The sequence below is a fragment of the Lemur catta genome, chromosome 10, assembly GCF_020740605.2.
Source record: "Lemur catta isolate mLemCat1 chromosome 10, mLemCat1.pri, whole genome shotgun sequence".
NCBI lineage: Eukaryota > Metazoa > Chordata > Mammalia > Primates > Lemuridae > Lemur > Lemur catta.
The window spans coordinates 50,520,409-50,532,553 of NC_059137.1; the positions used below are offsets into that span (position 1 = coordinate 50,520,409).

The following is a 12,145-nucleotide window of genomic DNA, read 5'->3' on the forward strand; positions in this document are numbered from 1 at the left end:
CTAACTTAATATGTGTTTTATTAATCTAAATTAATTAGTATGTGTATGTGTGTGTACTTACTAGGTTGAAAAGTAAAATATTTTACTTTGGGTTGCAATTTTTAGCAAGTTTTAACACTATGTACTCTTGGGTACTGTGATTCCTAGCTGAATAACTAAGCAGAAGAATGAATTAAAATGATGTAAAAGTGAGTATTTTAGTACTTAAATGATTTTTTACAAAACAATTAGGATTTCAGTTACTACTTTTCCCAAGTTTTCCCTGGAGCAGGAGTTTGGTTTGACTACAGTTTCACGGAGTGGGATACTGCCAACCTCATCTTAATATTACTGGAATGCCTATGATAATTTAACGGTATTAATACTACAAAATCTTAAGAAACATCTAGGCTATTATGACCGTCTCTATATTTTTACATCTGCCAAGAGTATTTCAATCATCTTCCTAGTCTATACACATCCAAGATCACAAAAGTCAATGTCATCTCTGGAGCCCCATGTTTAAAGAATGTTAACCGTGAATGGATTTGGGAGAAGGGGCTCTTCAGGCTGCTTCCAAAAGATTCACTTCCTTAATCAAGTCAGTCATAAAAAGTAAATAGCTTCTTAGCCAGCCAAAGGCATAACTATGAGGGGAGGGAGTGATGGGAGAAACAGTGTAGAAAATATGGGCAAACGTCTTAGGTTAGGACTTAAAGGGACAAAGACCTTTATCATGAGTTCACATCTTGCAAATCCCTAAGAGTAAGAGCTGCAGATGATAAAATGCTTTAGTTGGATGGTGTCTTATTTATCTCTTTGCTCCTTAACCAGTGAAGAACAGAAAATGGAAAAATGAAGAGGGCAGCCACATAAAATCTCCTGAACTTGTTTAACCAAAGGCATATTAAATTTGACCAAGACAGTCCTATTTTTACAGCCTTGACTCAGTCGGCAAGGACCTATAAAAAGGGCAAAAGAATCCAATAGAACAGACTAGCAGAGATAATGAATATCATGAATTGTTTTGTTAATCTAATGATACTGTTGACAAAGTTACCTTGGTGTTCAGCAGTGCCTAACTGGTTTCTACCTTGGAGACAGTGACTTAAAGACCTATTGCTGAGTGAGTTCCCAGCATTTAATCTCACAACCCTGTCTAAAGGTTCTGGTAAAATCAGAGAAGAGATGGTTTGTAAGGATGCAAAACTAAAGGCAAATTAATCTCTACGAACATGAGTACAGTCAAGCTCATACTTAACAAACTCTGCAAATAACAGGAAAGTAATGCAACTGCTTTAGCAAATGCTTTTCACCTGCAAGATCACACGAAAATGAGATTTCTCACTCAAAGACTACGGAATTACTATAGTTGGTTATTAAGTAAAATCTCTTGTGTGTAAGTTCCCAGCTCCTAGACTCCCTAAAAATTATTTGTCTGTGTTTACAACTTAAGTTTATGTAAAAACAAGGACAAGTGTGGGTTTGAAAATTAAAGACAGGCTCCTCCTTCATGGACGGATTTTACTTTAACAAAAGTGTTTACACTTTCCTGTTCATTTCGACTCATGGGCTGCACTCCACTCGTGGGTACCAGGTACCAACCACAGTGACCACCTAGACCTTGGGCAGGGGGAAAGGAGGGGTGTGCGACTGCGTGTATCCAAGTGACCAAAGCTAAACGCGGGGCGCGGAGGCGAACCCTGCCTGGCGGGTGTCAGGAACGGGGCAGGAAGCCGGTGCTGGGGAGCCGGGCGCTGCCGCATCCCTCCAGCCCCAAGCGGCGGCCGAGCTGGGTGTGGGAGCAGGGAGGGAGCGTCGCCGGGCGCGGCTGGGCAGTCCAAGGCGGAGGGAGAAGGGCGCGCCTGCCCGCGGGTCCCGGCCCCGCCGTGGAGGGAAAAGGCCGGCGGCGAGAGTCCTAGATACCTGACACAGGGCCAGCTCCTCCTTTACGCTGCTCAGCTCTTCCTCCAGCAGCTGCGTCCGGGTCACCATCGCCTCCTCTACCGAGATGCCCTCTAGCCGCGTGGACCCCATGGGCGCACTGAGGAAGGGAGCATGAGCCGGAGCTGCCCCCTCTGGCCCTCGCCGGCCCCCAGACCCTTCTTCGCCCCGCCAGATCATATCACTTTTGTCCGCGACGACCTCCCGCGCTGCGCTGGCAAGTCCCGAGGCCTCGCTGCGCACGGCGTTCACCTCAGCTCCCCGCCCAACACGTGCGGACCTGGGGCCTAACTGTCGCGCCGGGGGCGGAGGGAACTGTGAGGGCGCCGCCATGGCCGCGGCTGCTAACGAGTCAAGTTCCCTCTTGGAAACTCCCCCTTCCCGTCTCCATCCCAGAGAGCCTGGAGCTCCGAGCTGCGCATGCGCGACTCTTTTCCCGCCTTGGCGCGCGGGGTCTCGTGCTCTCGGGCTCTGGCCGGCTTCCCGCGGGCTGCGCGCCCGGCGCGAGCGTTGGGCTGCGCACGCGCTGTGGCCCGAGGGGCGAGGCCCGTCTGCCCAGCGCGCCGGCGGGACTTGCCCTGAGTCCTTCTCCAGGAACTCTTCGATTTCTCACGCACGCATCCCACCTAGCTTACATCCCACCTCTTAAAGCCTTCCTTGACAAGCCCCCAGCCCCAAATGATCCTTAACTGTGAATCCCTCCTCCTTGAAGGCCCCTGCCAACTCGTTTGTCACGTTTCATTGACCGCGCTGTAGTGCTAGTTACACGGCTAATCTCTTCAGAGCTGCTGTAAACTCCTTGAGGATCAAGGAATAAGTTTTACACTTAAGTGTTTTCTTTACTCCCCTTGGCAAAACTGCTTTGCGTTACAGCCGACAACCAGCTGACTGATGTCAAGGAGACACGGAAAGCCTTGTGCTGAGCTGGGACTATCAAGCCGGTTTCCCATTTAAATTATGATCCTTTGTACACCCTTGTCTTTTGTTTTGCAAGAGTCATGATTTTCTGTGAGTTTTATGTCAGCTGCTTCATGCATTGGCTGGGTATCAGAGTGAGCCTGTCCCACGCTGCCCGACAGTTGGGGTTGAAATTGTGATTTGGAGCATGGTTCAGGAAACAAGACCTGCTTGCTTTATCTTTCATTGTCTTCCTTCCTTCTTACTTGGTTTCTTCATAAACTTTGAATAGGCAATAACTTCTTTTTTTTGTCGTTAAAATACTTTCTTACTATTTAAGTGTTAGTTAGGACACGTACGTTGAGCTGGCATCAGAATTTTACGGAAAGCTAGATCTGACCTCTTCTGCAGAAAGGGTTCCAGAATACTTGGAGAGAGCTGAAACGGGGGTTGAGGGACTGTAGAAGTAGGGACATGACCACTTTAACTGATGACTTCATGTAATCAAAATCACAGTATCCGTGCCCAAATCTAGTCACCACGCCAAAAGACACTTCCCCAGTTAGTTAGAATCCTACTCAGGCGAGATGAGTGGGCTTCCTTCCCACTGAAGGTGAATACCTCACAAAATTAATAAAGGATTACATTAGAAAAAGTACATATAAACCTCTCTTAGAAGTAGCTACCATATTGAGCATTTACCACATGCTGAGTGCAGTGCTAAGCACTATTCATATATAAACTCGTTCAGTTCTTACATCACCTTAAATTAAATATTATTATCCCCATTTTAATAGTGAGGAAACTGAGAGTAGAGAGGTTATGGTAACTTGCCTGAAGTTCTACATCTGTTATTAGAAAAGTAAGGATTTCAATTCACTGAACTCCACTTGACTCTAAAACCTGTGCCTTTGATCTCCACCCTTACTCCATACCTGTCATGTGAAATACAGCATTAAGTAAGATAGCAGGTGACAGTTCACTGGGCATAAGACTGGGAATTCTAACCACATAATTCACGTTTGGCTTGAAATCAATATGACTGTACATTGTAATTGCTATGTGTTATTGACTCAAAAGGCATCATTTCACATTTCACCTGATCATAGAAAAATCCTTTTGAAAAGCAGTGAAATCTCTTCTATTATGTATAATGCATTATATATATATATATATAAAATGATGGTTATATATATATGGTGGTTTTATAGATATAGATTAGATATAGATATATAACCACCCACCCAAAATGACAATATCCTAAATCTTTAGGCAATTTTTAAAAAATTTTCTCTCTATTGTGGTAAAATTTACCATTGTAGCCATTTAAATATGGCAACAAATAAAGAACAATTCATTGGCATTAACTACATTCATTATGTTAGGCAACCATCACCACTATCTAGTTCCAGAACATTTTCATCACCTGAAATGGAAACCTCATACCCATTAGTCACTCCACATTCTCCCCTCCCCCATCCCCCTCCCAGGCAACCACTAATCTCCTTTATGTCTGTGTGTATTTGCCTATTCTAGATATTTCATATAAATGGAACCATACAAAATGTGGCCTTTTGTGTCTGGTTTATTTTACTTAGCATAATGTTTTCAAGGTTCATCCATGTTTTAGCATATATCAGTACTTTAATCTTTTTTATAACTGCATATTATTCCATTATATGGATACACTACATTTTGTTTACCCATTTATCAGTTAATGGACATTTGGGTTCTTTCCACTTTTTGCCTATTGTGACTAGAGCTACTATAAACATTCATGTACAGGTTTTTGTTTAAACACCTATGTTAAATTTTTGTGTATGTATACCTGTAAGTATAATTGCTAGGTCATATCATAATTCTATATTTAACTTACTGAGGAACCACCAAACTGTTTTCTACAGTGGCTGTGCTATTTTACATATCCATAAGCAATATGTGAGAGTTCCAATTTCTCAGCATCCAAGCCAACAGTTGTTATTTTCCATTTTTGTTTTGCTTTGCTTTTTTATGGCCATCCTAATGGGTTTGAAGTACTATCTCATTGTGTGGTTTTGATTTGCATTTCCCCAGTGACTCATGACATTGAACATCTTTTCACAGACTTCTTGGACATTTGTTTGCCTTCTTGGGAAAAATATCTATTTAAGTCCTTTGACTATTTTTTCATTGGGTTGTTTGTCTTTTTGTTGTTCAGATATAAAACCTCTTTAGTGGCAAACAGTTTCTAAAGAAAAGAAACATGCACAGTTCCAGAAGTATACATAGAGAGTTCTTTCTTGTATTAGTTATTTGCTGAAATGACAGAAAATGTATGAAACATTGAATATTTATACTGGGGACTGAGAAGGATAAGTCAAAGATCTCTGCTGATGCTTGAATAAAAATGTCCAAAACAATCAAGATATTTCTCCTGTTCAATTTTTTGTTCAAATATTTAAAGTGATGATTTCTGTTCTGCTGAAATACATAATAAAGTCTGCTGAGGATGAAGTATATTATTAATAGAATATAGAGACACATAATTCTATCACCCTTGTATAGCTGAAATATTGGGGGAAATATACAAATTAATATGATATTTAAATAGCATCTCTCACCTTGATTTTAAAAACTTATGTTTAACTTCTGTTTAAAAAGAGAAAAATACCAGCAGTTTCTCCGCCTTTACGTTCCTTTGTTTTCAGAATGCAGAATTTTAAGACGTGTCTGTTTCTCGTTTACCAATTTGGCATAATCTTTATTTGGTGAGCAGGATATAATCAAGTTTTTAACCATTATTAAATATTGGTAAGACCTAAAATATCATAGGTTTCTTTTTATATCATTTTAAAATTTTATATCAAATTTTAATGTTTGCCATATCCTAGAGATTTATATCAGGAATCACTTGCCACCCAACTCCTTCAGCATTAAAAGAGAAACTCACAAGCTAGAATGTGCCAATGTGACACTTGAATCAGTGGCAGACAATATGTCAGTCTAGTGTGGAGAAATCACAAGCTAGGAGTTGGTGGAAGTAAACCAAGAGAATTGCTTTGTGCTTACAATCACTACAATTTTGTTTGAGCAATTCCTGGCAACTGTTAATCTCCCATCAGTCCTGAGAATGCTCTAGGTCAAGATTATAGGTATATAAGGAGATACCACAGTTCCAGTTGTTCCATGTGATTTTCACATAGTTCAAAAATTATGACCAGACTCAAGGATGAGACACACATGTCATGTCACCATCAGAGGGTCAAAGTCTGACTCCCTTCCTGCTTGGTGAGGTGATCAGTCAGAGTACAGCACCAAGTTGATGGCAACTCATATTGAGTACTTTAAGGAACGATTAAAACAAGGACTAATCACAAAAGCAAGAGTAGGATTGAGGGAAACCATGAGAAATAATGCAGTACCCTGAAACCAATCAAAGGGTGGGAGATATTATCACCCTAGGCTAGAAGGGACAAGGGAATGAGCAGCTAATGGTACCAGGAGACAGAAAAGGCTGTGTAAAGAGAGCTGCCTGGTGAGAGGCACAGACTCAAGAGATAGGGAGCCAGTGGAACAAACACCCCAACCTCATTCTTCCCTCATGCCCATCTCCTTGTGTGCTCCCCACCTGTGAACACAACCACTTCTTACAGTTCAGCCCACCAGGACACAGAGCATGGTAGAAAACATCAAGAGACAATCTGAAGGAGCAAACAGAAGGTACCTGCTCAAGAGGCCGGTATAGTCTAATAAGCAGCAACTGGGACATAGTCTGAATAGCACCCTATGATAGACAATAAATGTTTTAAAGTAATAATCTTATGTCGTTCTCCTGGCAACTGGTTGGACGTTACTTTAACTTCAATAAGTGCACAAAGAAGAAAGATGTGATTCACACATGACAAAGAAAAGGTAACAGAATTCAGGCAAGAGTTACATAAAGAGTTAAGTTTCTTATGAACAGAAACCCTACTAAAGGGAGCACCAAAGGGAATGTACCTATGTACTTTCTTTATCATCTTCACATTCCTAATGAAACTCAGTTTTGAGGTCTAGACCACACTATCTAATTCTGATTATCCTAAATATTATATATCCCAAGATAATAAGTATTCAATTTGTATTTTGCATCTCTTTTGTTATTTTATAATGATTCTTACATTTCATATACTTATGATTTGTACCTCTATACTTATTTCTATAAATTTAGAGATTATAAGATCCTAAATGGAAAAAATTGTCTCTGGTTTTTCTATACTCCGCACGATACCTACCACAACACCCTAACACAGGAAGCACTTGGTAAGTGTCTACCAGCCAGCTTTCTACAAGCTGCAGAAATTCTTGCCTTCAGTACTTACCAGACATTCCTCTAAGTATTATATTTATATCTCACTGTAGTAGGTAGACATTGTTTTGCTATGAACAGAGAATATTTTATAGAGTACAGGATATCAAAGTTAATATTTGAGATAGATGGGTCACATGTATGCTAACTACTATTGGGGGAAAATGAAACTTAAATCATGGATAAAATGATTCCTGGTAACACCAAAATTTCTTTTTCCCTAACAATATTTTTTGTTGTAGCAAACTTCCACTACAAATTCCTAGGGAAGAAAAGGTAGAAACGGGTAAAATGCAATCAATTTGGGGACCCCTTGCCAGAACACTGCATTCATTCCTTTGTTAGTGAAAGCTTGGCCACTTGTCCATGAGGCCTAAGGAGAATGAGGACAAGCAGTTTGAGGAGGATGTAAAGAGAGTGTACTTTGCCGGCAAAGGAGGAAAAATGGTAGACCTCATCTCAAAATCCAAATTTTTCCTGAACATTCACAGAAATACAGAGCTTTTAAAGGATGAGTTCTCAGCTTCAGGCAATTACTGTTCAACTACAGTTGATAATTATGATCATCCCATCTCTACTGAAGACAATCTCCTGACCTCTGCCCAGGGTCTCCCTTTACCAGGTGGGCTGGGACATCTCCTGTTGCACAAATAAACAAAAGACTTACCCTGCCCCTCCCAACCACTGGCCTGAGGCAGGGATGCAGGCTTTAGGTCTCAAAACGGAATGGAGGATGTTTTAAAGAGACAGAAAATATTTTTGCCATTGTTTTCCAGGCCATTCCCTCTGTTACGCCTTCATTCTTTCAACAAATATTTATTGAACACTTCCAGGGACACAGCAATGAACAAAAAAGTCACAATCTCTCTTTTTACAGAGCTTATATTCTAGTAGGAAAAAACACATCATAAATATATTGTTAATTAATGATGTTATATAAGAAAATAAAGCAAGGGAGGGGAAAATTGAGTAATGGGAGTGGTCAGGTGCCATTTTAGGTAGAGTAGTCAGGAAAAACATTTCTAAGAAGAAGTATTTGAGCAAAAACATCAATTGAGTGGGAAGCACACCATGCAAATATCTGGGAGACTATAGACAACAAGGAAAGTGAAGGTATGAACATAAAGCCAATGCTTGTAAGTGAAATCTGAATTCTGCAATGCTTTGTAGGTTGTGAGGGATGACATATCCATACAAACTATTTGCCAGGACATGTCTGTTACCCTGGAACCTCAAAGAAGCCTGTTTCCAAGTAGATAAAAGTATTCACATAGCCAAGGAACAAGTTTCATGATCCACAAGTAAATTCCAAATCTGACGTGGTTTTTATGAAACATTTGGTTAGTGATATAAAGGGACCTTGGTCTCTCCGGAATTATTTTCTTGGAGCAATCACTTGAAATGGAATTGTACCAAAAGACTTAAATGAAGTAACAAAGGAGCTGACCTGGGGTTTAAAGAAAAGGGAATTACAGTTATCTATGGTTCCCTCATGATACTTGTAGATTAGAATCAACTAAAGAAGCTTTTAAAATAATGATATCTAGGTCCCATCTCCAGAGATTCTGATTTAATGGATGTAGTGTGGGACCCAAGCACTGTCATTTTGTAAAATTTCCTGAGGTGAGTCTAACATACGGCCAGGATTGAAATCACTGAGTTAAGCTATAAAAAGCATGCCATGAATTTGTGCTTTGGAATGCATAAAAGATATCTCACAATTATTTATGTAGTCAGTGGATCATCAAATTATGTATGGAATACCTACTATGTGCTAGGAGATACAGAAAGGAAAAGGCAAACCAGTCTTTACCTTCATGGAACTCATGGCAAAATATAATTGACAAGTAAAGAAATTTATAAAAGGCAACATAGCGAGTGCAGTAAGTGCTAAAAAAGAAAAAAGAAAGAAAAGAAAAAAAAGCAAGCAAGCAAGCGCAATGTGATAGAGAGTACCTGCGCAGGGACTACTTTCATTTGGTTGATTAAGAGGGGCCTCTCTGAAAAGGGGGAAGCTGAAACCTGAAAGATGAGAAGGAATCAACCATTCAGAAAGTCTAGGGTATGAATGGCAAATGCAAAAGCCCAGAGGTGCAAAGTTGCTTAGTGTGTTCTAAAAATAAAACGCAGGTAAGTATGGCTGGAATTAGAAAGAGTGAAAGGAAATGTGGTCTAAGATGAAGGAAGGAGTTGGATTTTATTCTAAAACTAATAGGAAATGGTTGAAGGATTTTAAGCAGGGGAGAGAGATGATTTCATTACATTAACAGATGACCACTCCACTGTTGAGAGAAAAGATTGTGGGGGTGGGAAAGAGGGACTAGAAGCAGGAATACCAGTACAAGCAAGAGATAATGGTGGCTTGGACCAGGTTGTTTGCAGGGAGAAAAGAGAGGTGTGGTGGTACTCAGAATGTATCACGAAGGCTGAGCTAACAGGACTTGCTGATGGATTAGATGTGACAGAAGAGGGCAAAGAAAGGGTCCAGTATGACTTTCAGATTTTTGGCTTGGGAATATGAATATTTGGAGGTATCATATACTGAAATGGTGGAGACTCTTGGATGAACAGGTTTAAAAGCAGGGAATCAAAAGTTCCATTTGAGATCTACTAAATTTGAAATGCTTAGTGATATCCAGCTAGAGATGTTGAGACAAGAGAACATGCAAACATGAAGTTCTCAGAAGAGATTCTGAACTTAAAATACACATTTGGTAGTCATCAGTATATGACTGGTGTGGTGTGTAGCTCATTGGTACACAGGAGTTAAGTAAATATGCATGAGACTCATGGTGTCTTGAAGGAAAGGCATCAAGGCCTTTTCTCTTGGAAATTTAACATTATTTCAAATCAAATGGATTGAGATGGTCCTGATTGAGGTCCAATGGTAGGAAAGGGCCCATCAGAGAAGGCAAAGTCTGGACTGATGACCCTAGATTTGAGCAAAAGAGCTTGTAGAGTGAATGAGAGGCAGGTCTGATCAGAGGACATGACTGACTTTGGAAGTTCAACTTGACTCTTGTCACTCACTGAAGGTCTGTTTGGGGACAATGACTGAGCAGTTGAATGTAAACCAAAGAGCTATCAACTTGGAAGTTCCAGTGTATTGCTCTTGGTCCAGCATGCAGCTGGGGAGTGCAGGATCATTTTCCTATACAGAGAATGGTTATTGCCTGTGCAGCAAGGGTGCCATCGCCACTTCAGGTAAAGAAGCTGCATCCAACTGTGCAGGGGCTGTTCTCAACCACAGATAAAGCTGCAACAGAAGCAATGACAGCTAGAAGCTGCAACCTTCAAAATCATGAAGAGATTCTCCAGGCCTCTCCTCATCTGGCTGCTGAAATCAGAATGAGCCTCTTTAGTGAGAGTTAGACTTTCGACAACATAAGGGGATGCCCCAAAACAGAGAATGGACATCTTGTAAGTTGAGCTGATAAGTTCTTGAATATTTAATTTGATTATTATAAAGATGAATGTCCTTATTTGTACCCCAAACTGGTGAGGTGCTTCACATTACATATATAAACATACGTTATTATCATCCTTTCTAAAGCAATTGAGGTAGTGTGATATAATAGTAACCAAGAGTGTAAATCTGAATTTGAAACATGAATTTATCACTCACGAATTATTTGACATTGGGAACATTACCTAACCTTAAAATAAGGATTAAAATAAGCTTCATGGGGTTATATGGATCAAATGAAACAATGTAAGTAAAGTACTAGTCCCTGTTTCACAGTAAATGTTCAACAAATATTAGCTGTCATTAAATTCTTTTTTTTTTTTTTTTTTTTGAGACAGAGTGTCACTTTGTTGCCCTGGCTAGAGTGAGTGCCGTGGCGTCAGCCTAGCTCACAGCAACCTCAAACTCCTGGGCTCAAGCAATCCTTCTGCCTCAGCCTCCCGAGTAGCTGGGACTACAGGCATGCGCCACCATGCCCGGCTAATTTTTTCTATATATATTTTAGTTGGCCAGCTAATTTGTTTCTATTTTTAGTAGAGACCGGGTCTCACTCTTGCTCAGAGCTGGTCTCGAACTCCTGACCTCGAGCGATCCACCCGCCTCAGCCTCCCAGAGTGCTAGGATTACAGGCGTGAGCCACTGCGCCCGGCCTAAATTCTCATTAAGCATTATTAAGCTATTACTTAAGTTCAGCGTGTTAGACTCAGCCCATTGTTTTGAATTCATTTTGAATTCTCCTCCACTCAGCTTCATGCTGGCTGATAATTTGATAAATAGTATCATTTATGTTCTTATACAAATATATTTTTTTAATTTTTATAGAAAAGAGCCTCTAAGTCACATTAAACTCTCCCTGTCCTGAACCTACTTACCCAATCCTACACAATTATAGTTTTTGTTACATTCCAGATATTTCATATGCCTGAATTTTATCGCCCTTACTAAACTACAATTTCTTTGAGGATAAAGATTAGGTCTTTATCTTCTTTTAAAATGTCCTACCATATCTTCAACTGTATTAGGAATATAGGAGCCAAGAAATATGTACTTATTTATTTAAAGATGGTCCTAAGCAGAATTTGCAAATAAATATTCATTATTTTCTCTTTTTGGTTTACTGGTCCCTGGAAATGTAACACAGATTCATAAAATTATGATATCTATATATCATAATTTCCTTGTGAATCATGTTCCTTTTCTTTAAAATTAGGAGACTAAACCAGGCAATCTTTAAAGTCCTTTTCTGGTCTAAAAATCTTTGATATTATTAAATAAAAAACAACTACATTTCTAAAAATTTCCAAAGATAGTGAATAATCAATTCACTTATTCAACGAATATTTATTGAAGGACTTTTATGTGCCAGACAGTCTTCTAGGTGCTGGGGAAACAGTGGTGAACAAAACATCTCTCACCTCATGTTAACCTACATTCCAAAGAATTTGTTTCATTAAAATCTTGATCAAGGTAATTTTGAAATCAGGAGGAAGAAAGATACAGGCCATACATCAGTGTTTTAGCCTTTAGAAAGA

The 12,145-nt window shown here is 39.9% G+C and overlaps 1 protein-coding gene across 1 annotated transcript in view; it reads right to left on the bottom strand.

Annotated features, from left to right (window-relative positions):
* CNTLN (centlein) overlaps nt 1-2,323 on the bottom strand; it is a 284,413-nt gene extending 282,090 nt beyond the window's left edge. Inside the window, exon 1 of the mRNA XM_045562693.1 lies at nt 1,906-2,323. Within this exon, the coding sequence (XP_045418649.1) occupies nt 1,906-2,256 (351 nt within the window). The 5' untranslated portion in view covers nt 2,257-2,323. The remainder of the gene's footprint in view (nt 1-1,905) is intronic.
* Nucleotides 2,324-12,145: the final 9,822 nt, after the last annotated feature.